Source organism: Lampris incognitus, chromosome 16 (genome assembly GCF_029633865.1).
Source record: "Lampris incognitus isolate fLamInc1 chromosome 16, fLamInc1.hap2, whole genome shotgun sequence".
NCBI classification, from domain to species: domain Eukaryota; kingdom Metazoa; phylum Chordata; class Actinopteri; order Lampriformes; family Lampridae; genus Lampris; species Lampris incognitus.
In genome coordinates this window covers 13,690,829-13,716,259 of record NC_079226.1, presented here as the reverse complement: position 1 = coordinate 13,716,259, position 25,431 = coordinate 13,690,829, and the positions used below count along the sequence as shown (strand labels likewise).

Below are 25,431 nucleotides of genomic sequence, written 5' to 3'. Positions count from 1 at the left end.
GGGAAATTATAGTTTTCTGTTTTAGCTTTTTTTGTAGCTGGCCTGCAAAGTCTTCCGTGTAGGATATCAGAGTTAATTATTTGGCTTCAACCTGTTCATTTGTTGTTGTTTTTTTTTTCTATTCCTCAACCAACAGGGTGGCAACCTGTCTTTCCCACCGCCTCCACCTCCCCCTGGTGGTCCTTTGGCGCCACCTCCACCGCCGATGAACTGCGGCTTCCCTCCACCTCCTCCTCCACTTCCCTTCAGCTCCCCACCGCCTCCTCCACCGCCGCCGCCACCCGGAGGCCCGCCTCCTCCGCCGGGAGCCCCGCCCATTTTCGGTGCACCGCCTCCTCCGGCTCTTCCTTCATTCAGCACCACAACCACCCTGCGCTCCAAGTCCATCCCTCAACCCTCCCATCCCCTCAAGTCCTTCAACTGGGCCAAACTAGGGGAGGTGAGGGGAGCATCACAATCTCATTATTTAATTATGCCCTTTTTTTATTTTATTTTTCATATTTCATGTGAAGTGAAAGACGATATGATCTGTAATTTCCTGGCGAAGCTTTGTAACCCTGTACTGATGAAACCCATTCAAAAACTGATGTAAATCATCATCAGTAAGAACAGTCTTTTTTATAAATTGCTGAGTTTCTAACATGTGTCACGGTTTTCATCTGAAAGCAGTGTTATGGATTTATAGATCCCATTACAAGATACTGTTCTCATGACTTAATGGCAATAATGTAAAAAGAAGGATCATTCATAATCTGACATGAGTAAATATGGACTAGAGCAAGTCGCTCTACCAATGCTAATATGCTGGTCCTATAGAGAGCCCCATACCCAGCAGCAAATGTAATTGCATAACATATTCAACACATCTGCTCATTTTTTAATCTCCTATATCAACACAGCAGCACGGCGTAACGTTTGGTGGCACCATCCTCATTCATCTGCACTTTATCCATCCCTGAAACTGCAGACTGTTAATCTCAGTTTAAACTCCCCCCATGTTGCCTTTCTCCTCCCTCCCTCCCTCCCTCCTTCCTTCTCCCCCTTTCAAAGAATAAGATCACGGGCACCATCTGGCACGACATCGATGACCTGAGGGCTTTCAAGATCCTCGACCTTAAGGACATAGAGAAGATGTTCTCCGCCTATCAGAGACAGCAGGTTCGGTTTTGGTAGCTAGTGACCGGGCATGGGGAGGTTGCACTGTTTTGGTATGCGGTGTTTTGGGGGGTTTTTTTGGCTGACATTGGTCTTTGTGTGTGTGCATTTTTTCGGGTTTGTTAGGATGCAGAAACAGACATTTAACACATATTCACTGTCTGATTCGCCCTTTGAAGTGATTAATTTGAACCTTGTGTCTCTGAATGTGCCAAGCGTCTGGCTCCCAGCTAACATTAGCAGCTGTCCGTTCATGAATGGCTTATTGTTGAGATGCCACAGAGCTCAAGTGTGCATGAATGTGTGCAGAGCAGCGGTTGTAAGAGAGCGGGTCTTCATGGGCTCATAGTTGAGGGCCAAAACCAGGGGAAGTCCACGTTAAAGTCACAAGGGTGAAGAAAACGGGGAATTAATCACTTGTCTAGCAGTGTGGCGGGTGTTGATCGACTGAATGGAGCTGAACTGTTCATTATTCTCATAATTTCCAAGTACATGCCCATTCACTACTCTTGCGTAGCAACAGGCTAATTCTGTGCCATCGTATTGGAACTAATTGCATACCATTCATCCTGTGGTGGTATCGGACGCAGTGGCATACTGTTAACAACCTTAACCACCCCAAATAGGTTTAAGTAGAAGGTTAATTAATCCCTAATTAGTTTCAGTAATTGTGGCTTAAAACAAGGTCTTAAAGGCTAATTGGGAGGGCTAAAGATATCCCCTATGGAGGCATTACAACTGTTGAGTGCCTCCTCGCTGTATTTTACTGCCTTGGTTGAAGGCATCTCGGTAGCTCGGTACAAAACGGCTCTGTTGATTTTATTTAAAGGGCCGTGAGGTTTAATGGGTCATTTGAGGTTTCTGCTGACAGTGATTTATCGCCGATATTTATTTATACAGTTAAAAGTTTTCATTGGCACAAGCCGGTGGTTAGATGTAGTTCTTTGTGAATACAACCACATAAAACGCGAGGTTCTCTCTTATTATGATGACTCCGTTTCGTTCGGTAAGATATTCCTCTGGACGGGATTTCAAAGTTTTTAAGTAACGTGATTGCTATTGTAAGCTTTTGAGTGGGCTGGTTTTTTGTTGTTTCTTTTTTTTGGGGGGGGGGGAATAAAAGGCTCTTGTTTACACTGAGCTCTGGTAGAATCGGTTACTACCTTCATTTTTCATTTTCCTCCTTTCCATTCAGGACAGCTGTAGATGTAATCAAAAGGCTATATTTGAGTAACCATGGCTTCCGCAGAATATAACAAGCCAACTTAAGCTGATTTTGTTGTTGTTGATGATGATGATGATGTTTTCCCGCCGGCGGAGCACAGAGCTACCCCAACCACCAGTGTAAATTTCATGAGCGCCTGACGGCCCCGGAGGTGGGCGGCACGCTTTGGCCCTCGGAGGCTTCACGACTTCTGCTTCGTAGTGCATAGTTATAATCCACCTTTTGCTCTAGCCACCACTGTAGTTTTTTTCCATCTTTTGCAGCTTGAGGTGCTAATCTTTGCATGTGTTTTCAATTTTTGTTTTTTGGGTCCCTCTCTCTCTCTGCACTCTCCGACTGGCTGGGCAGGAGCTGCTCACTAACCAATCCTTCAAACAGGTGAGTCACGGGTCCCTCCGGCTTCTACACCACACGGTAACTTACTCCTGTTGCTCTGTGCCCTTCTCCTCTGCCATTCTTAGCGGGCAGCCAGCAAAAAGGAGGCATCTGTATCCCAGCTGTTATCCCACACTTGCTAACTGTTACTCGCTGTCCGGTGATGGAATATCTCTTTAATGCCTTTTTCTTTTTTTTTCCCTCTTCCTCCGTAATGGTCGAGAGGATTTTTAAAGCTCAATCCAAGTTGGACTGTTCTGTGTCCTTTCCTTTGAAAGATCATAAAGTAGTTTATGATTCTTTTTACTCCACGGTGAGGTTAACAAGGTACCATAAGAGGAAGTGACTAGTGAATCGGTGTAGCTAGTGTGCTTGTATCGCTGTAGTATTTTTATTTTTCTGGATTTTCCTCCTTTTTCTCCCCAACTGTACTTGGTCAGTTACTCCACTCTTCCGAGCCGTCCCGGTCACTGCTGCCCCTCCTCTGCTGATCCGGTGAGGGCTGCAAACTACCACATGCCTCCTCCGATACATGTGGAGTCACCAGCCGCTTCTTTTCACCTGAGAGTGAGGAGTTTCGCCAGGGGGATGTAGCGCATAGGAGGATCACGCTATTCCCCCCTCCCCATTCCCCCTCCACCCCGACCGACCAGAGGAGGCGCTAGTGCAGCGACCAGGACACATACACACATCCGGCTTCCCACCTGCAGACACAGCCAATTGTGTCTGTAGGGACGCCCGACCAAGCCGGAGGTAACACAGGGATTCGAACCGGCGAGCCCCATGTTGGTAGGCAGCACTACCCGGACACCCATCGCCGTAATATTCCACGGATTTCCTTGAGCGGCGTTCAGGAAAGCCGTGATATAAAATCAGTGTTAATCTTCACTATTGTTGTCCCACTAACCTTGAACATCCCCCCGTATTCATCTGAATCGTTGTTTTGATCACCGTAGTAGTTTAGCAACTAGTCATCTTTCATTGTTTTAGGTGACGTTCAGGTGACAAAGCAACAGGCAGCAAGCCATTTTCATTGAAGGTCTGTGACATGAAGGTACAAAAGTACGCCACGCGGTGCCGCGTGACAGCTACCGACCAAAACCGATCTAGTCGTTCCCCCATTTACACTCCCCCTTGTCCTAGCTCCAAAAAGTTCCCCTAGTTCCACCTAAATGGAGGGGAAAACTAATTCTTGCTGTTCTGGCCTGTTTCCAACACGTGTAAACCACAGCAACTGCAACAAGTGCTCTCAACTCAGAACACGCTTTTATGAAGTGTGCCTAAATGAAATGCATTGAAATTTATAGGCCAACAATCCATGCAAAATATATAGAGAATAGCAGGAGGAAATATAGTGAGGTTATATGGGGGTGAGATTATAATACGCGAAATTAGCTTGGCCCTACACAGTTTATTATACCATTACAATTTCCACGATTTGTAATTGGCTTCCTCACATCACAAAAAAAAGAAAGTGGTAATCATGAATTTACGGTATACAGGGCGGTGAAAACATTATCTGGGTCAGTGAGCACTTGCGCGCTGCTCAAAGGGCAGCTCGGCGGTCCTGTAGTTGGCCCCGCTTGACCGTTTCGTAGCTCTGTTGCCCGTAGTCTGAATGTCATCATGACTGATCATCATGATGTGAAGAAGGGGGGAAAAAAGGCTGAATTAAAGAGAAACCGCATACACGTGATGAAGCCTGGAAACAGTGCTGCCTTAGAAAAAACACAATGAAAGAGAAATCTAACCACAATTTGATTACGAGTACTTATTTACTATTATAAAAGATAATCATCAGGGGAAGGTCTCCTGTTACACTTCAGAGGAGTTCTTACATACGGCGTGCATTAACCTGGCAAGGGCGCCTTCAGAGCGTGGGCAGAGGAGGGGCGGGCTTTGGCGGTGCCCAGCCAATGGGAGTTGTCCCCCTGACCGCCTGCCAATCTCTGCGCTGCCAACCCCCGTAGGTCAACGCGGGCAAGGCAAAATGACACTCTCTTTACAGGCCGCATCTGTTTTACATACGTCATACCCTGTAACCACAAGAAGAACGTTTTCTAGCAAGCAGGAAACCAGCCTGGAACATAAATAGAGTGCTTTTAACATTCATCCCTTTTTCTTTTTTTTTTCTTTTTTTTTTTTTGCAGACATGCATTCATTCCCCATGTGGATTTTTTAATACCACATTTGTGTAAAGCTTACAAAAATATCTGACAAGCCCAAACTGAGTTTCGAACAGAATTTCCTGTTCTTCTGAGAGGTTTATGGGACCGCCTTTGCTTTGCTTTCGGTGGTGACTCACCAAAAAAAAAAAAAAAAGCTGTGCTCCCCAAGACCTGCTTTAGATTTTCTGCTTGCACCGACATGGACCTGTGACGCACTGTTTTGTTTGTTTTGTTTTTTTCATGGCTTTTCTTGGAAATGTATTCACATGTCGGCTTTGATTCGGTTCAGGGGATTTTTTTTTTTTTTTTTACAGGACGTGCATTATTGACCCTTAGAAATGATGCATGATACCTGACATAAGCAGTTAGTGACGTTTGCAAACCTTTTCCCCCGCTGCTGTAATAAAGCAGGTCAGCTAAATCGGGGCCAACCTTGGCTTGACTCTGGCAATTGGCTGTGGTGCAGCGTTTTGACCTGCACTTGATCATGGCGTTGATCAAACGGCTAGGTTTATTTAAATACGCTGAGTCACCATTTCTGAACCAACTCATTTCCACGTGTTGAGTACGGGTCATGGTCGTGTCTGAACCCTGCAAGGGCGATGCGTACTCGCCAGACTGTGCAGGGACCATTGTGCCGACCTTGCATTTTACGATAACGCCGTCATTTGTGAAGTTGAATCAGAACTGGGTGTTCATATTATTTCTTTCTCTCGAGCTAACCTGTACGTTCTGTCTTTGTCTTGTCTGCCTGCAGAAAGAGACCGGCTCTATGGATGATCTGTACGTGAGCACACGGAAGGTCAAAGAGTTGTCCGTCATCGACGGCCGACGTGCACAGAACTGTGTCATTCTGCTCTCAAAGTATGAACGCCTGCATGAAATTTGAATCATTATAGTAGCAAAAAAAAACCAAAACAATTAGTTAAGGTAATTTCATTGCATCAGTATCGTGTTTTCACATTAGCGTATGGGCCAATTTTAAAATAAGTGACCTGTAACTTTGCCATAGACTACATTAATTTAGTTTGAAGGGTGAGAGCGGTACTTGTAAGTCATTTTGGAGCTGTGACAGGTGGGTGCTTCTTCAGTTTGCAACAGGAAATGTCTTTTTAATGGATTCGCATGGACATCTGTCAGCATAATTGAATAACCGTCCCTGTATCCATTTTGGAAGAGCAGGCACAGCCAAATAACCGACAGTAAAAACGTTGTCCAGAAAGAGATGCAACCATGGAGAAGCACTTTGAAAATGAGCTAGTCTGGCTTTAGTTGGTTTTCTTTAAACATACACGGACTCTGTGTCTCATAATATAACTTAATCACGCAAATATTTTGTTAGCAGCCCTTTGCAGTGGATATTCAATCATGGTGCGGCACGGTGGTTAGCGCTGCCGCCTCACAGCAAGAAGGTCCTGGGTTCGAACTCCGGGGTTGTCCAACCCTGGGGGTCATCCCAGGTTGCATGTTCGCCCCATGTCTGCGGTGGGTTTTCTCCGGGTGCTCCGGTTTCCCCCACCATCAAAAAGACATGCATGTTAGGGTTAATACTCCTGCCTGTGCCCTTGACTGAGGCGTGGCAAGACGAACTGGAGTTGGTCCCCGGGCGCTTCACGGCGGCGGCCCACTGCTCCTAGCTACACAGCTAGGATGGGTTAAATGCAGAGTGTAATTTCCCCACAGGGATCAATGAGGTATCGCAAAATCAAAAATAAACAAAAAAACAAAACAAAAACACACTATATGTTAAACGAATCAATTGTCATCATTTAAGACTCAACTCACAATATGGTTGCCATTTGTATCCCTCTTAAAAGCAGCAATTCGAGGCTCTTCTGGAGACTCTGAGCCCTGATACCGGCATGACGGATCAATAAACAGGCTCCTCTTCAGACCCCCGTCCCTCTCACAGAACGGAAGCATGATCTCCAAACTCGCTTCCGTGTCAGTGGCAAATGACCTGGGGGCGCACGCCAGGCCCAAATGGGGTCAGCAAATAGTCAATAAGGCTTTGTTTTGTCGTCTAAAAAGTGCTGATATTGATCATTGATCCCAAATGGCTGCATTAATCATTGATCAGATGGACTAATAACATCCGGCAGTGCGCCTGGAGATTAAATCAGTCCACAACAGTGCAAGACTCAGTGATGTTGGGTTGCTTTTGGGTGTACTGTTTATTATTAGACATAGGGTGTGTGACACTCTTATGGAACTGTTCCTTGCTATAGCTAAACTGTATAGAGGCTGATCTCTCTCCCTTGTATGGAAATTATTCAAAAATAATGTTTTACTCCAGACGACATATGGATTTATTTATTTTTTTCTGAATGCCAAATGTTAAATTGGTCCTGTTGCAGGTTAAAAATGAGCAACGAGGAGATCAGAAGGGCCATCTTGGAGATGGACGAGAGGGAAGAGCTGGCCAAAGACATGTTGGAGCAGGTATGACTGAAAAGCTGAGTTAATGAACGTGAAAGAGCTCAGTAAAATCACTCATTATGTCGATTAGATTTGGCTGTTGCGACCGTGCATATTAATATAATTGTCTTAAGCAAGAAAATTGTTGTCTGAAAGCAAAATATATCCGTCGGCAGGGATTTCATAGACTGTTAGTTTTTTATAATCTAGTTTGGGATTTTTAGTACTTCCACTTGGCTGAGTGAACGGTGATGCTAAGGAACTATAAAGACTCATGGTTGTTGATTTCAGTAACTCCGTCGGGGGAAGTTGAAAGCCGACGACTTGACATTTTTAAGTGGCACCAGCTACGTGCCCCCATGAAAAATTAATTGAACTGTGGCGTTTTTGTTTCGGGGAAGTTTCTGAAAGTCGAAACGTCTGTGTTTTGAAATGGAGAGGACTAAGTACAGACTCCAAATCCCTTGTAAATTTGCAGTTGTTGAAGTTTGTCCCAGAGAAGAGTGACGTTGACCTCCTGGAGGAGCACAAACACGAGCTGGAGCGCATGGCCCGCGCCGACCGCTTCCTGTTTGAGATGAGCAGGTACGAACCGTTTTAGTCTGAAGAGGCTGTGTGTTAGATAGCAGTGCTGATGGCAGGCTCTGGTTACTGCCGCCTCATGTCTCATTGTATGAATTACGATATGAATGTGCAGATGCGGCAAAATGCAAATTGTGGAACTTGGTCTGCATGATTCAGCGGTGCTAGGATCGGGTTTTAACGAAGCAAGTTCAAGTTTAATAGCACTCTTTCGAGGATGAGGATGTGCACATCCTTGATAGGGAGGAAGGCTGGTTTGAACAGGGAGTCAAAGAGGCCATCTATGTGAAGAGGGAACGACCATCCCTGAACTGAGGGGGGGGCTAAGAGTGCATCTGTCAACATCTTACAATGCTGTGATTGTAACTATTCCCCAATCCTCTGTGAATAGTACACATGGCCATTGTAACTCTAGTTAATGCTCATGGCAATTTGCATATGAAACCGATCGTTGGTTTCGGTCGTTGAGCCGCTGTGGTGTTTATAAGGGTGGGGATACCTGCAGTCAGTTGAGACTGAAGAGGTCACTTACATGAGTGATGAAACGCTTCTGTCAATAAATGTGTCCAGATGAACTGATTCAACTTTCTGTGATGAATAGCAATCAATATTCAGCCAATAGTCTGTGTTTGCATTCTGGTAAATGGCGTCATGCACGTGAAAGTCATGTCGTGTGTGCGTTGCGCCGTCGCCAGATGTCCGTAGGATTTAGCTGAGATGAAAGATTTTGAAAAGCAGACAAAGTGTCTACAGATTTGGGCTGAACAAAGGAATCCGAACAGCTGCCGAATGTTGAAAAGCACAACATCCGCTTGGAGAGGATGAACTGATGAGGAAGTAAAGGGGGGAGGCAGGGATGAGAAATGAGCCTGCATTTCTGAACAATTGTTCGTCTAGGACGAGATGTGGAGGTAATTCCTTCAATCAGCGGCAAGAGTTGTGGGGGGGGGGGTTTTCCGAGTCACCGAGTCACCATCTTGGTTTGAAGAGCGTGTTACTTTCACTGTGTTTCTATTCAATAATTACACCTTTTTTGGGGGTGTCCGGGTAGCGTAGTGGTCTATTTCGTTGCCTACCAACATGGGGCTCAGCGGTTCAAATCCCCGTGTTAACTCCGGCTTGGTCGGGCGTCCCTACAGACAAAACTGGCTGTGTCTGCGGTGGGAAGCCGGATGTGGGTATGTGTCCTGGTCGCTGCACTAGCGCCTCCTCTGGTTGGTCAGGAGCACCTGTTCAGGGGAGAGGGGGAACTGGGTGGAATAGCGTGATCCTCCCCCGCGCTACGTCCCCCTGGTGAAACTCCTCACTGTCAGGTGAAAAGAAGTGGCTAGCGAGTTCATATGTATTGGAGGAGGTGTGTGGTAGAGTGCAGCCCTCCCCGGATCGGCAGAGGGGGTGGAGCAGTGACCGGGACGGCTTGGAAGAGTGGGGTAATTGGCCAAGTACAATTGGGGGGAAATAATAAAAATAATGAGATCTTTTAATGTCTCTTTGTGAAATAATAACCAGTTTGTTTGGCCATTTACTCCTTTGTATAATTTTGCCAGTAATGTTTGGGAGAGTTTAACACACCCCAGCATCAGCAAGACCTGAAAGAACATCCACAGGGTTGATATCGATGATAAAAGGCCGGGGAAGATGAGACATATTAGTTTTTGGATGATTGAGGGACTTGCAGATTTGAAATGTATAAGTTTCTAACCCGCTCTGCTTGTTTCCCCCCTGTGGGCTTCCTCTCTCCCTCCTCTTCCTCAGAATCGACCATTACCAACACAGACTCCAGGCTCTGTTCTTTAAGAAGAAGTTTGCCGAGCGTCTGGCGGAAACCAAGCCCAAGGTCGAAGGTAAAGACCAAAACTCCTCAGGGGGAAACGGGAAAATAAAAGAACTAAGCGGAAACAACTACTCGGGGGGGGGGGGGGGTTAAAGACCGCATCAGGGATTAGTCGGTAAATGGGCCCGAACCATCCATTAGCCTAGCGTACTTCACCGGTCAAAACATCCCAGAGGCAGAACAAGCGAGAAATGGTCATCTGACACCATTTAAACTTTTAAAGGCTTCCTAGTAAAAAGTGTCACAGATACAAGAGTTGAAACTGGGTTATCGCCTAGTTCAAATAACATTCTTTGATAGGATTGTAAATGGTAGGGCACTGAAAGAGAGGCAGAATATAGGAGATTGGAAAGGCCAGCATGTGTGTGTGTGTGTGTGTGTGTGTGTGTGTGTGTGTGTGTGTGTGTGTGTGTGTGTGTGTGTGTGTGTGTGTGTGTGTGTGTGTGTGTGCAAGCATGGGAATGGCGGCTAACGACAAGATGCCGTTTTTCCCTCCAGCCAGCTCAAATAAAGAGCAAGGTTTCCAGAGAGGTTGTTTTGGAAAGCTGGCACACGTTGAGAGGGAAGAGTCTCTGTCATAAACATTGCCACTCTCTTCAAAGAGCAAGGGAAAACCTTTTAGCAAAGGCCATACAGGGTTTTGTGTGCATGTGCGTGTTTGTGGGTGTGCATGTGTGTGTGTGCGTGCATGCACACCCACAACACCCTTGTATTTGCATGTGAGTCTGTCGCAACCCAACTCGCTTATTGCCAGTTTAACCCCCAGCTACTTAAGGTCGCTTCGCTCCTGGCCCCAAGTGCCATCCAGGTCTTTGATACTCGCATCCTGCCTTAATGCTGTCTTTAATTTCTGCCAGCATGAATTTATTCGCGCTGAGCAACCGACTTGACGGTTTATCCCTCTGTACAGCTGACTGGAAGTCATTTCTGCCGGATAGTCTAGCCATTCATCTCTGATGAAAAATACTTGCATGAAAAAATAAAATTCATTATTTTGCATGCTTTGTTGGCCACTGTGAATGGAAAGAACTGTACAGTATTAAGGGCGCTCCTTAAATTGACTTGATCTGGTGACTAAGACTATTGATATGAGTCTCCAGAATCTTCAGAGCCTGATCCAAACGCCCCCAAACCACACTGTTCATCAATTCCCATAATAAAGTTCTCCTCTCCTTTTATTATTGATGTAATATTGTAATTTGCCATAGATGAGACTACGTTTCCCCAGACCACCCAGCGTGTTCAATAAAAAGGCGGTTCAGAGTAGGCAGCGGTGTATTGTGCAGCCAGGCCACGCTACATCCAGCGAAACACACCGACACCGGAGCCAGAGGAACGGTTCCCATGGTGTATGACGGCAGAAGGACTGTAATAACAACAATATGGATTCTCGTAATGATTTTCACATTCGCACGGAGATTTCCTCGGCGGAGGAAGGGGAACCACCTGCAGCCGGGCCAGACACGTCCGTTCCTATGGGAGGGAAAGGATGGAGCGTGAACGGCACTGTTTTAATGTGTCTGATTATGTGTTTTTTAAAATGATCCAGTTTCACAATGTTCTCACCAGCCTGATGTTTTATCAAGAAATAGAAACTTGGTATGAGTCTGACTGACCTGAACAGTTGTGTCGGGACCTTGTCGAGCAGTGATTATTAACTTTTTTTTTTGACCCCCCCCCCCTTTCTACCCAATTGTATCTGGCCAATTACCCCACTCTTCCGAGCCGTGCCGGTCGCTGCTACCACATGCCTCCTCCGATAGATGTGGAGTTGCCAGCCGCTTCTTTTCACCCGCCAGAGAGGAGTTTCGCCAGGGGACGTAGCGCGTGGGAGGATCACACTACTCCCTTCAGTTCCCCCTCCCTCCTGAACAGGCGCCCGATCGACCAGAGGAGGCGCTAGTGCAGCGACCAGGATACATACCCACATCCAGCTTCCCACCCGCAGACACGGCCAATTGTGTCTATAGGGACGCCCGACCAAGCCGGAGGCAACACGGGGATTCGAACCGGTGATCCCCGTGTTGGTAGGCAACGGAATAGACTGCTACGCTACCTGGACACCCTGATTATAACAATATTAAACAGAGGATGAAGCTGATAACAACATTAGGCCTTAACTTGTGTGTGTGTGTGTGTGTGTGTGTGTGTGTGTCCGTCAGAGCTGATGGGAAAACAGAACAGAAAAGCAATGGAAAAGTCAAAAGCTCGTGGGATGTAAAATGTTAAAGGAAATTGTCGATGTTTTTGTGCGTGTGCAATCAGTACTAATTAGTAATGTAGCCAAGTGAAACACTGAAGTACTCACTGTGTACTATTTGGATGGCGAAACTGGCATTCTGCACAGTCTTTCCCACAGTGCCTACATGTACCGCAGTGCTGTTGCCCATAATCCTTTGTATCGTCGTCCATAAAGTCCTCTGCGCTAGTGTTGTGGTATGTCATTCACACCATCGGAAACATAGCCTAGCCGAGAGAACGAGGATGTGTATTTTGAACGGCGTGTTTAGAGTAGATTAGAGTATTGGAAACCCTGCTAGGCGGTATTTGGTTTTCCCAGCTGCCAAATGGCATCACAATATGTCAGTCGGCAGCCAGAAAAAACTCGGTTTCACTGCTGCACCAGAGATGCGGAGTCGATCAGGACCAACTGCAGGTGTTTTTCACACGCCATCCCCGTCACAGATAGACAGAGATGAGGATGAAAATCGGTGAATTTGCCCTTTAATGTAAAGCACTACATCACCCAAAGTACATAGTCATACATGTGTGTATATATATATATACGTATATATAAAGACACCCAGCAACCACTAACTGTTCAATCGCTCTTGCCCCCCCCCCCTCCAAACCCCTCTTTTCTACCACCAGCTATTCTGAATGCATCCAAGGAGGTGGTGCGCAGCAAGCGGCTGACACAGATCTTGGAGGTGGTGCTGGCCTTTGGCAACTTTATGAATAAGGGACAGCGAGGCAATGCTTACGGCTTCAAGATCTCCAGCCTCAACAAGATCGCTGATACCAAGTCCAGCATAGACAGGTGAGCCAAAGATGGAGGCCGAAGGTTATCTGCGAAGCTGGCAGTTGCTAACAAAGGATTGGGTCTCTTTGTGTCTATTGGGTGGCAAATCCAGGGTCACTGTGCAGTGTATTGGGAGGAGATGCACCTCTGATGTGATTTAGAACAAGTTTTCACTGAGCATCTCTTCTGAGATGACAGATGTGACGGGGATTGCATTGGCAATGTCAGAATATGTTGCACAGGATGGTTTTCTGTGGTTCTTCATCTCACCCCTTGATATCTTCTTTGAATTTCACTTTTTTTTTTTTTTTACTGCTGCAATGATTTTATTGCTTATCATTTCCCAAAAAGCATTTACTTATCTGACAATGCACCTTCGCTGTAACTCAAGAGAGGTGTTTATTTTCTCTTCTCACAAGACCTTACAATTTGAATCGTGGGCTGACCTCAATTTTTCAACCTCTGCAGAGTGAAAAGCCCTGCACACATGCAAGCTGTATAAATGCAAATGCACATCAGCATGTTTTATTTTGAATCGCAGTAAATAAGGTCCATAAGTACTCATGCATATATGCATGCCACATATGCAAAGCCTTTAAGAAAACTTTTTCATGTGGGTGTCCGGGCAGCGTGGTGGTCTTTTCCGTTGCCTAGCAACATGGGGATTGCCCGTTCAAGTCCCCGTGTTACCTCCAGCTTGGTCGGGCGTCCCTACAGACACAATTGGCCATGTCTGTAGGTGGGAAGTCGGATGTGGGTATGTGTCCTGGTTGCTGCACTAGCGCCTCTTCTGGTCAGTCAGGGCACCTGTTCGGGGGGGAGGGGGAACTGGGGGGGCAGGGGGTAACGTGATCCTCCCTCACACTACGTCCCCCTGGCAAAACTCCTCACTGTCAGGTGAAAAGAAGCGGCTGGCAACTCCACATGTATCGGAGGAGGCATGTGGTAGTGTGCAGCCCTCCCCGGATCGGCAGAGGGGGTGGAGCAGCAACCAGGACGGCTCGGAAGAGTGGGTTAATTGGCCGGATACAATTGGGGAGAAAATCCAAAAATGAAAAAAAACCTTCTTTATAATTTTTATCGGTCGGCATGGTGACGCAGGGGTTAGCGGGGTCGCCTCACAGCAAGAAAGTCCTGGGTCCGAGCCCCGGGATAGTCCAACCTTGGGGGTCGTCCCGGGTCATCCTCTGTGTGGAGTTTGCGCGTTCTCCCCATGTCTGCGTGCGTAGGTTTTCTCCGGGTGCTCGGGTTTCCTCCCACAGTCCAAAGACATGTAGATCAGGTGAATCGGCCGTACTAAATTGTCCCTAGGTGTGAATGTGTGTGTATGTGTGTCGGCCCTGTGATGGCCTGGCAGCCTGTCCGGGGTGTCTCCCTGCCTGCCGCCCGATGACTGCGGGGATAGACTCCAGCATCCCGCGACCTTGAGAGCAGGATAAGCAGTTCTGATAATGGATGGATGGATGGATAATTGTCCTCATTTTTGCACATACACTTGACTCCACTGTTACGACTCAACAGGAGCATCACCATGTTGCACTACCTGATCATGATTTTCGAGAAGAACTTCCCCGACACGCTCTACATCCAGCAGGACCTCAGCAGTTTATCGGAGGCGGCCAAAGTGAAGTGAGTAAACCCTCTGCACATCTAACCAAGCAGACTAACAGACATTGATTAGCACACCTTCAACCAGACAAGGGAGGGTTCATCAGTGAAATCAGCTGGCGTAGTGTTGGGTTGAAAAGAAAACCAGGCATGGATCTCAACAGCACATGGTTGAGTACCACTTGTCTAAAGCACCAGACGCACACGTGTCGGCAGTGTAATAAGAGGCATCGCTGTCTTTGATGCCCTCATATGACATCGGCAGATTGGGGAAGCTGATCGTAACACGCACATTACCCTGAAAGAAAGAGAAAGCATAGATTTTCTTGCTCGAAGTGGCTGCATGGTGCATTCTTATATTCAGTTTTACCAACTAAGACAAATACCAGCATGTTTTCAACTCAAACTGTGCGATTGAAATAAAGTGCTGCCTCTTTAATTATCATTTGTTCTGCCCTAAAAAAAAAGCATATTGGACTGGTATCAGAGTGGGTTTTACAATAAAAAAATCAACCGAGAGTTTTTCTCTCTCACGGTCTTTCTCTCCATCTCGCTCTCTCTAGTCTCGCTGAGTTGGAAAAGGAGGTTCACAGCATCAAGAGCGGACTGAAGGCCCTCGAGGCGGTGAGTTTTCTTGCGTTTGTGTCACACGTTCCCTCCCACTGGTTCCTCCTGTGCCTGTAATTACGATTTCGAGTAAAGGCCGAGGTAGGCAGCGGGCCGAGGCGTTTAAAGTGGTGGGGACGCTCCACAGAAAATTTGGAACGGCGAGAGTCTCGTTTGCCCGCACACGTGCACCAGAGCACGCCGTAACAAACGCACACAAACCCTTCTCGTGCTCTGCGAACAGAAGAGGCCTTATTTTAATCGGGACATAGACGCCTTTGCAATCATTGCCGCCGATCGGCAGCTCCCTCCCGAGAGTGCAGTTGCAGATCTGGACGGACACACGGTCATTACAGATGACGTAGACCGATGTGGGGAGCTGTTAAGTCGTTAACTACAACTTGCCACACAGACACAGGCACGCTATGCAAAACCTCAACGGAGTCACTCCCATCCATTCTGTTGTCAGCGCTGTTCGGTGCCTTTGTGTGTGTTGGTGTATGTCCACTGGTCTGTGGGGGAAAGAGAAAAAGGGAGGGGGGGGGCTTCTTTCTTTGCATGCACAAGCATGTGTGCATGCATCAGCTGCAGCCCGTTTTGCATGATGGCTTTCAGGGGAAAATCAATCGCTGTCCGCCTCTCACGCTTTGCAGTTTTGTGCTCGAAAAACGTAAAATAAACTAAGTCATAACCCACTTTTCTCCCCCCCATTCCCTCCAGGAGCTGCAGTATCAGCAGAGCAGGACGAGGGAACGTGGCGACAAGTTTGTGGCCGTGATTGGTGACTTTATCACTGTGGCTGGGTTCAGTTTCTCTGAGCTGGAGGACCAGCTCAGCGAAGCCAAGGACAAGGTAACGATCAGTCAACCACTTTACAATATTGCTGTGTGTGTGGGGGGGGGACAAAGAGAGATTATGGCTGTTTGCAAGTGCCTTTGTCCATTTTATGACTGCATATGTGCAGCTCCGATGTGTAACCAGCAGCCTTTGCCAAGCCTGCATGTTGAGAAGAGAGTGACGATAGCAGCAACAATGGGGGGGGGGTTCAGGGGACTACAGAGGGAAAAGTTGAAAAGAAGTCAAACGAAGTCCAGTGTGATGCCTTCACCAGTCTTGGGGACCCCTCCCCCCTCATATCCTTCCCTCTGTGTTTTTGTTTTGTTTTTTTTCGGGGGGGGGGCAAAATTCCAAATTCGGAGAGCTTAGAGACCAGCCCTTTCAGACCCTGCTGATTTATAGACTGATGCATTATTGAGGACACTCTACAAAAACGGGGACTGGAGCGAATGCATCCCAGATGGACGGAAAACTGGATGGGAGGGAAGAGAGAGATTGTGTGAACGCATCTCCTAATTCACTCAGGCTCTTTTTCAGCATCCCGATGCTGACACGTTGGGGACCGCGGCTATGGAAAACCTTACCGTGTGCGTTCAACGGTTTGCCCCGGCTTATTTTCATTATATAATTTACAGTCAGATCTTTCCTTGTTTTGTGTAAAGTTCATGACGCAATTATGCTAAGTGCCTCAATTGCCATCCCAAATTGTGAGGCGTTTTGGGAGCGGGTTGGCGGGGGGGGGGGGGGGACGAGGAGGGCGTCACTGTAGAGACACGGGGCCACGGCATGTACTGTATGTTTTCCTCTGCGCCTCCCCTGAATCGTTTATTTAAGGAGAAGGTTGCTTTTACAGAAAAAAAAAGGTGGTGGAAGGCGGGGAACCGGGTCAGTTGGGACGTCACGGGAAAAGAACGGGAAAACTGAGGCACCGGATTCTGTCGGAAAACAAAAGAACCTGTGTTCACTTTTCCCTAACAGGGAGGCGTGTGTGTGTGTGTGTGTGTGTGTGTGTGTGTGTGTGTGTGTGTGTGTGTGTGTGTGTGTGTGTGTGTGTGTTAGAGCGGGCGAGGACTCTGACACACGTACTCCCGGGTCTGTCGGTGTTCTCTGAAGCTCCATTAACTTTCCAGTGGAATACAAATATTGAGGTGCGGGGGTGCGTTTGCATTCGTGTCTAAAGGAGGTGGAGGCGAATGAGTCAATGGTGCAGGAAACCCACTGAGCCTCTCAGAGCTCCATAACAACCTGCTCATGCTTGTGTGTGTGTGTGTTTGTGTGTGTGTGTGTGTCTGTTATGTGAGTGAGAACAGCTCACCAGACACAACTCCATACATTACAAAGGATTACAGTTGTCCAAGGTCATGTGGGTTATTGGGACAGAGGTTTTCAGAGCAGGGAAGGGATTTTTCTCTTGAGCCAGAGAGATTGGTAGGGTTTATTCTTGACAGACACACACACAAACACACACACACACACTCATTCTCAAACAATACACAAGACTCAATCTGTTTCCAGGAACGTAACGCCGTTTTTTTTTTCGAGTCGGGCCACGTATATTCACCGCCACATGTGATGAGTGTGTTAGTGTGTCACAAAAACATCGAGTCTGGGTCACACATGGGAAGAATCGGTGGACGGGATCGAGCCTCGAAGATGAGTGCTTAGCGAGCTGTTGGAGTGAATGCTTAAACGGGACAAGACGGGAGGGGGGGGGGGGGGCTCAGCCGCTAACTGAGGAACCGTTGTGAGGTGGGCTTGGGCTCCGTGTAGCGTTCAGCATCCATCACGTGTGGCGATAAGATCAGGGATGGAAGGAGGAACTAGAAGAGATGGCAGAAGACATATTGGGCAGGAAGAGAGGCGAATACACAGGGAGAGCCATCCTCATTTTAGTGTGTGTGTGTGTGTGTGTGTGTGTGTGTGTGTGTGCATTTTCCGCTCCGTATTTGCTTTTCAGCTCGACCGCTTGGTCTTGCGTTAATCCTGAGGGATATTACAATAAAACAGGTGGCAAGAAGAGCAATTAAGGACGACCCGTGGCGTGCAGGCTGTTTATTTCTAAAATAGGACACAAGAATAATTCAAAAACTAACAAACTACCGTCTCATTAATGTAATGTATGTCCTCCGAGACCTTGGAATCCAAAAGAAACACGATCTTAAGGTTCCAGATATTCCATTTGAGTGAATTTATCTTAAAAGGTGCTGTGCCTGGAGAGGAGAACAGCATGTCTGACCAAGCTTTCCACTTCCATTTAGTTTATTGGGCTGACTCTGGGTTGATACAGAGGAGAATATTTTCCAGTGCACATGATCTTTTTCCTGATTGGTAATTTAACCATCTCTTTATAGAGCAGTGTCAAAGCACCACCCGGCTAAGTCCATTTTTAATCCAATAACTCGAAAATCTTTTGACAGTAACGTCATTCAGCATGTAGTTGAATTAAATAATATAAAGTTTGAATTCACACTAATCAACTCCGGGGCCCCTCTTTAAGTCTTCACAAAGAATACAAAAAGATAATCAGCCCCCTCCAGAGCTAAGCTGTGTGTGTGTGTGTGTGTGTGTGTGTGTGTGTGTGTGTGTGTGTGTGTGTGTGTGTGTGTGTGTGTGTTTACTCATTTGCCCCAGACCCAAGGGGGATGACAGGAAAAACATTTAACCAGACACATAATTACAGGAGAGGGATGGATGATGGTTGGGTTGCCATGGTGACCAGCCCATAATGACAGGACGGGCTTACATCCTCAGAATAGGACTGCGCTAACACTCTTTTATCGCAACACCAGGACCAACAACAGACGGTCCTTACGCAGTGTCCTCCTTTCAACCGTCAGGGCAGAATGTGTTTCTGTCCACGCCTCCTGTGTGTCATGCATGGAGATAGCTAAATGTGAGAACTGGATGGGATGAAACTGAGCGAGGTGGGCTCCAAATGTCACAGTGCCCTCATCTCATTTCAGCTTCATTATAATAATAAACCACTGATCTCACAATAGCTGGTATGAAGAGAGCTGTAACAGTGCTGTCGGTGCAACACCTCTCAAAGGACATGTACTACAAGTTTGGCGGTGCCACAGGGTTCAGGGGGAAGCCAGTGTTAAATTTTGCAGGCTGTCAGTCTGAGAAATACTGCATATACTGTAGTACTTGCAGTTGAGGACCTTTTTTTTTAATTGTTTAATCAAAGATGGTTTGGGCAGCTGCATAACATGCTGTGGGGAGACTGTCCTTTAGCTATAAGGGCCAGGATTCAAACCCCCTAATGGCATGTGTTAGCCACTACCGAAGTGTCCTTGAGCATAGTACTGGGTGATTTGGAAAATATTATTATCATGATAATCATAGAAATGTCCCATAACATTGTGATACACGCGCACACACACATCCATCCATCCATCCATCCATTATCCAAACCACTTATCCTGCTCTCAGGGTCGTGGGGATGCAGGAGTCTATCCAGCAGTCATTGGGCAGCAGGCAGGGAGACACCCTGGACAAGCCACCAGGCCATCACAGGATGGACAGGTCATCACCTTCACAGCCAGCTGATCAAATCAATTCATGGCAAGAGCTGCCTTTGGTGGTTGTCTTCACTGTGAAATCATCTGGGATTATTCCAGAAAGCCCAGATAAACCATGGTAAAACGATATATGTATGGCAGCACGGTGGCGCAGTAGTTAGCGCGGTCGCTTCACAGCAAGAAGGTCCTGGGTTCGAGACCCAGGGTAGTCTAACCTTCGGGGTCGACCCGGGTCGTCCTCTGTGTGGAGTTTGCATGTTCTCTCCATATCTGCATGGGTTTCCTCCGGGTACTCCGGTTTCCTCCCACAGTCCAAAGACATGTAGGTCAGGTGAATCGGCCGTACTAAATTGTCCCTAGGTGTGAATGTGAATATGTGTGTGTGTCGGCCCTGTGATGGCCTGTCAAGGGTGTCCCCCTGCCTGTCACCCAATGACTGCTGGGATAGGCTCCAGCATCCCTGCGACCCCGGTTGGGATAAGCGGCTTGGATAATGGATATATATAAAACTCTGTAAGAAATTTCAGGTATCAACCTCAGTATCATTCACTTATACAAACAAAATTGTGCATCACGACATGACTATTTGAGTTTCACACTGCTACCATATCATTGAAAGATGATAAACGGTAATATTGAGTTATTGCTCAGCCTTGGTTGAACAAGACATTGAGTACATTGTTGCTCAAATGGTCTTGATGCTGTCACTGACCTGGCTGTTTTCTCACCGTATGGTTAAAAAAAACCTCTTGGGGTATCAGTGATAGAGATCACATATTGGTACTTTGTCTTTAAAGATAGTACCATATACTGTATGTATACTGTAACATTATTCCAAAGGTGAAATGTGGTGTGGGAAGATGGTGGCATGAATTCACGTTTGCAGCGGCCTTACCCAGTACCGCCCATGCAGTGTCTTTGGCCAGGTCTGCATCGTAAGTTTGTCTTCATTTGATGGCTGGGAGAGCTGGTGCTGGATCGGCTGGGAGAGCTTGTTCTGCTGCATCTTGTGGGCCCAGGGATCATGACCCTGCCTGGAGCTGTGTCCGAAGAGGTAACACCAAGGGCGGTCTGACAGGACGCAGAAGTGGGATAGGCTAAGCTAACTGCTAGCCCATGCAGACCGGCAGTTCCGATAATACCGAGGGCGGTCTGGCGGCGGCCTCGCCTAGCCTTGACTGTGTTTTTAGTGTCGTCGTGTGGAGTGCGGGGAGGTGTGTCGAAGGTGTCTGGCTGGGAAAGCTAGTGTTGGATTGGCTGAGGGAGCTTGGCCTGTTGCATCCTGTGGGCTCAAGGACCATGGCGCTGACCAGCGCTGCACCCAAAGAGGAAACGCCAAGGGCGGTCTGACTGGACGTAGAAGGGGGGCAGGCTAAGCTAACTGCTAGCCCATGCAGACCGGCACTTCCGACAGTCATCCTGGCTGGCTTTCATTCTCCTGCACAGTGGTTCTTTTTTTTTTTAGTTTAGATATATGTGTTAGTTTGGATATATGTGTTCTTGTAGTTTTTGGATATGTGTTTTTGCCTTTGTGTTCCACTGCTGTGGGCTGGAGGAAATTATGTCTTGTTTCATTTCATGTGCGCAAGTGCATGAAATGAAATGACAAATAGTGATACTGATTCAGATGTATTGGAATTTAATTGGCTGTGGCTTGGTGCACTGTCCTGGCACACACCACTGAACAGCTTGGACAGAGAGGAGTGGACATATGGTGGTTCAATAACACACGGTCACATTCCCAGTCACTTTCTCTTTCTTACGCTTTTTTTTTACACTTTGTTTTGTTGTCTCTCTCTTTCTGGACCACAGTAGGTAAAATGGGTGGAACAAAAAAAAACCTGGTCAGATGAGTTTATAGCCTCTGCCGTCCTTTAATTGGTAGAACAAGTGACTATCATGCTGGAAGGCTGAACTTATTCTGAATGCTTAGAAATGTCAAACATCTTTAGGTTAAGAATGCACGAGACGGGGCGCCACCATAGCCGAATGGTCACAACGTCGCCAGTTCGAATTCAGCCAGCAACCTTTGTTGCATGTCATCCTCTCTCTCTCTCCTTCCCTGTCATTCCTGTCTTATCTATACTGTCATTGTCAAATAAAGCAGAAAAAAAAGAAAAATAATCTTTAAAAAGAGAATGCATGAGAAACACCCATGATTGGAGAGGCGAGGTGAAGCTCTGTTTCACAGGTGTTGTTCCAAAATGTGTCATAAACCAAAACCTTGATATCAGCAATTGACAGAGTCATCCAGTGAGTTATGTTAGTTCAGTGGTTCTCAATCCCTCAGGGACCCGCAGTACTGCTGGTTTTCTATTCCACCAGGTGTTTAATACATTCACCTGTTGTGTCAGGTATTCCAGCCATCCAGTCAGGATGAACAACAGGTGAATGTAATTAACTACCAAGCAGGAACCACCAAGGCTGGACTTGAATTCAGTGCTGAGGTGTCTTAATTAAGTTGCAGTTCCAAGTGGCACCTAGGTGGCTGGCTCCAAAAAAATCGAGAGAATTCTCAGCTTCTAATTATTCCATTAAAAAGATACTGAGAATTAAAAGAAAAGTGGCATGTTGAGGCTGTGTCTGCCTTGATTGACAGGACAGGCAACCGGTCTGCCACCGAGGTTTCACCCAGTGCCACCCATGGTCCACCCCGTTGCCTGAATTTGGATTTTCTGGCTCCAACTGCCAACATGGCGACGGGCATAAAGCCAAACTTTAGGCTTCAAAATGCCTTCTCAGAAATCAAGGGGTCACATCACAGGCACTGTAGCCATCTCTTTTGTACAGTCTATGTTAACTAGCTATTAGAATGGAAAGCCAGCAGTAGCGGTGTTACCCAAGGACCAGATCGAGAACCACTGCATTAGCTAATGAAGCAGAGAACTCTGCTTATCTGGAGGTCATTTTATTATTCCAGGAGTTAAATCGTCAGGCATGTTTTTGTGCACGTTTTTTTTTAGTTTACAGAGGTCATTGTGATGATTCTTCAACATTAAAAAAAGAGGTTTTTATGTAATATAAAGTTTACCTGTTTTTCTTAGAGAAACCTCATCAGTTGGCTCCCTACTACAACTAATACCGGTGGACTTGTATATTCTCCCCCCCTGTCTCTCTTGTGTTCAGTTTGCCAAGGCTCTGAAGCACTTTGGAGAGGAGAACGGGCGGATGCAGCCCGACGAGTTCTTCGGCATCTTCGACACCTTCCTGCAGTCGTTCAGCGAAGCACGGCAAGACCTGGACAACATGCAGCGACGCAAGGACGAGGAGGAGAGGAGGGCGCGGATGGAGGCTATGGTGAGGCACTGTTTTAGAAATGTATACTAAACCTGCAGCAAAATGTTTTCAGGAAATCACACTTAAAACTAACTTGTTGTGGTGAGCCCTTTACCATCTCTTGCTACCAAGCAAGATGAAACAACATTAGAGTTAAGTAAATAGTTCAAGACAAAAAAGTACACCATATTGCCAGTCAAGTACCCTTCAATGCAGTAAATGCTGAGAATTGTCAAATGTTAATTTAGCTGGGTTTCGCTCACAAGAATGGGTACACACTTATAAAACAAACATTACCTAAGACACATTTGAATAGCCGTGATAACATTCTGGGAGAACTGGAATCGACTGGGAACAAAATGCCTCTAGATATTTTAAGGATATTCTCCAGATATCTTTAAAGCTGAAATCCGTGATTTTCTCAACTTGGCAGAATTCTCGAGTTTTCTAGAATTGGCACATCGTCATCACATTTCAGTCCTTTTCCTTGTTTGAGTAGGAACCTGTTTGCCGTTGCACGAGTGTTCGTCCTACCTGATCCAAAAATGTCACCCACAGTATATAGAGAGTGTCTCCATCCATGGTAGAGATGACTTAATGTAAACTGACTCCATGGTCCAGACTGATAACGTAACTATTCATGAATGGAGATAAATCTTGGAGTAAATCTTTACTATATGGTCACATGTTACTATTTGGCACCTGTTGCATGTCTATCCATCCTGAGATTTCTCCCTTTTTTTTTTTTTCCCTGTGGAGTTTCTCCTCACCTGTCAGTCATTGCACTTATTCTGTTTTGATCAGTTGGGAAATGTCGTGTGACTGTCATGCTGTCTGGGACTGAATTGTGATTCGGATCTACACGAGTCAAATTTGACTTGATTCAGGCCCAAAACGTGATCATTTCATAAACCCCTTCTCTCTCTTTATCGCTTTAGCTCAAGGAACAGCGAGAGCGGGAACGGAGGGCCAAGAAGGGCAGCACCACAGACGAGGTGGGCGGGGAATTTGATGACCTGGTGTCGGCGCTGCGCTCGGGCGAGGTCTTCGACAAGGACCTGAACAAGTTCAAACGCAACCGCAAGCGCTCTGTCAACCTGGTGGAGAGCGGCGGCCGCGAGCGTCCCGTCACCAAGGTCAACTACTAGGTCATGGAGGGAGGTGGGGAGGGGGGGCATGGTGTGGGGGTCGGGTGGGGAGATGCAAAAAAAAAAGAAAAAAGAAAAAAAAGTAGACACTTCTATTCTGCCATGGTGTAAAATTTCTTAACACCAACAGTTAAATGACTTTTAGCCCGGGGCCTCGAACTGTTGGTGGTCTTGTTGAAGATGGAAAATAATGGCTGGACTGAGTTTGTATCAGCACACATATTCACACCCACGCCGTATGAAGGATGCAACGCTCTCTTTTTATATAATTGGTTTTGTAAAGCTACTTTCCACCTTAGTTTATCCCGGGCAATGAGACATGGTTGTGGTCTCGTGAGCAGGACACTTAAGATGGATGGATAGACAGATAGACCACCACGACGCATTGCCACTTTTCTTTTTTTCCCTCACCCTTTCAACACTGTCCTCCCCCAGCTGTCGCCCCCAGTTTCTCGGTAGTCATTCTTCATGCTGGTGGTCCATAGTAAGATGCTTGGTAATGGGACGGCTCCTATCTTATTGCTTTATATATCTGACTCTGGATCACATTCCATATTCAACCAGTCACAATGTACATAGAGGAAAACAGCAAAAGGAAGAATTGGCCGAGCCAGCGGTCAGTCCCTAAACTACTCCGGGGCAGATTTTGTCAGTGCCGGAGAACAAGCTGGGAGGAGGCTGTACCTAACGCTGTACCTCCACCGTCGAGCTCAGACCATCTCGTCCTCCTGCCCTCCCGAAGTATTTCCATCTGCAGTGATTAGCTCACATTAGGTTCTTTTATCCCGGTTGCCAGTCGTACCCCTCCAAGTCTGTGTCAAAACAAAAAACCGAGCTGTCAAAAGCAAGAAGGTGTGCTAGCTTGTAAAACTGCAAAGATCGGATTTGAGCTCAGAAGAGATCCCATAATGCTTTGTGGTTGAGTGTTGGACTTTTTTTTTTTTTAAACAAAAAAGGATGGGTGAGTGTGGAAGAATTGTGTTGATGGTGACATGAATTATGGGGGACGTCGGTTCACAACATTAGAGACACGCCGGGATTTATTTGTTTTCCAGAATGTCTCATCCAGTCACTTAGCATTCCCTGGGAGGACGCATATCCCCTGCCGTCATTTTTACAGGAGTTCTCCTCAAGGAAAAACGTTTTCTCCGCTCACCCTTGGTCCACCTGACAAATGTGCCAAGAGGGTCAAAGTTCACATTTACTATTTCTTCAGTGGTTTCTAAAAGAGAAGGTTTGTTTTGGCATTAACCAGTGCCAAAGCGATAAAGAAAAAAATGTATAGGTATTACTACAAAACATACTGCAATTAGGCATTTATATATATTTATATCTAGATGCAGACAAGCTAATTGCAAAGATTTTAGAGGGGTTTTTTTTATGTTTTCATGGCATTTTTTTTTGGTCTCTTGTACAAGCAGTCCATTATTTTCAGTGGGTTAACTTCACTTTGCAGGGATGATTGCTGTTGAAGTGAATTTCTTTTTCCTTTTGCGCTTCATGTAAAAAAAAAGAAAGAAGAGATTTTGGCTTGTTCTTTTCACACATCCATGCCTTGTTTGCACTGTACCTTTTATGGAAAACTTTAGTCTGTTAACCCACAAACCAAACCCGTGTTCTCTGAGACATCTGCTCTGATCCGAATCCCCTGTG

The 25,431-nt window shown here is 46.5% G+C and overlaps 1 protein-coding gene across 3 annotated transcripts in view; it reads left to right on the top strand.

The window, feature by feature from the left end:
• daam2 (dishevelled associated activator of morphogenesis 2) overlaps positions 1-23,778 on the top strand; it is a 73,249-nt gene extending 49,471 nt beyond the window's left edge. The window contains exons 13-25 of one of the 3 annotated variants that reach the window (XM_056295691.1): positions 137-439; positions 1,057-1,158; positions 2,729-2,758; positions 5,681-5,787; positions 7,281-7,365; positions 7,820-7,926; positions 9,679-9,767; positions 12,629-12,797; positions 14,301-14,408; positions 14,951-15,011; positions 15,714-15,845; positions 22,481-22,651; positions 23,569-23,778. In XM_056295691.1, coding sequence (XP_056151666.1) covers positions 137-439; positions 1,057-1,158; positions 2,729-2,758; positions 5,681-5,787; positions 7,281-7,365; positions 7,820-7,926; positions 9,679-9,767; positions 12,629-12,797; positions 14,301-14,408; positions 14,951-15,011; positions 15,714-15,845; positions 22,481-22,651; positions 23,569-23,778 — 1,674 coding nt within the window. Of the gene's footprint in view, positions 1-136; positions 440-1,050; positions 1,159-2,728; positions 2,759-5,680; positions 5,788-7,280; positions 7,366-7,819; positions 7,927-9,678; positions 9,768-12,628; positions 12,798-14,300; positions 14,409-14,950; positions 15,012-15,713; positions 15,846-22,480; positions 22,652-23,568 lie in introns of all 3 variants that reach the window. The other 2 variants (XM_056295690.1, XM_056295693.1) reach the window with 2 other exon arrangements.
• The last annotated feature ends 1,653 nt before the right edge of the window (positions 23,779-25,431 follow it).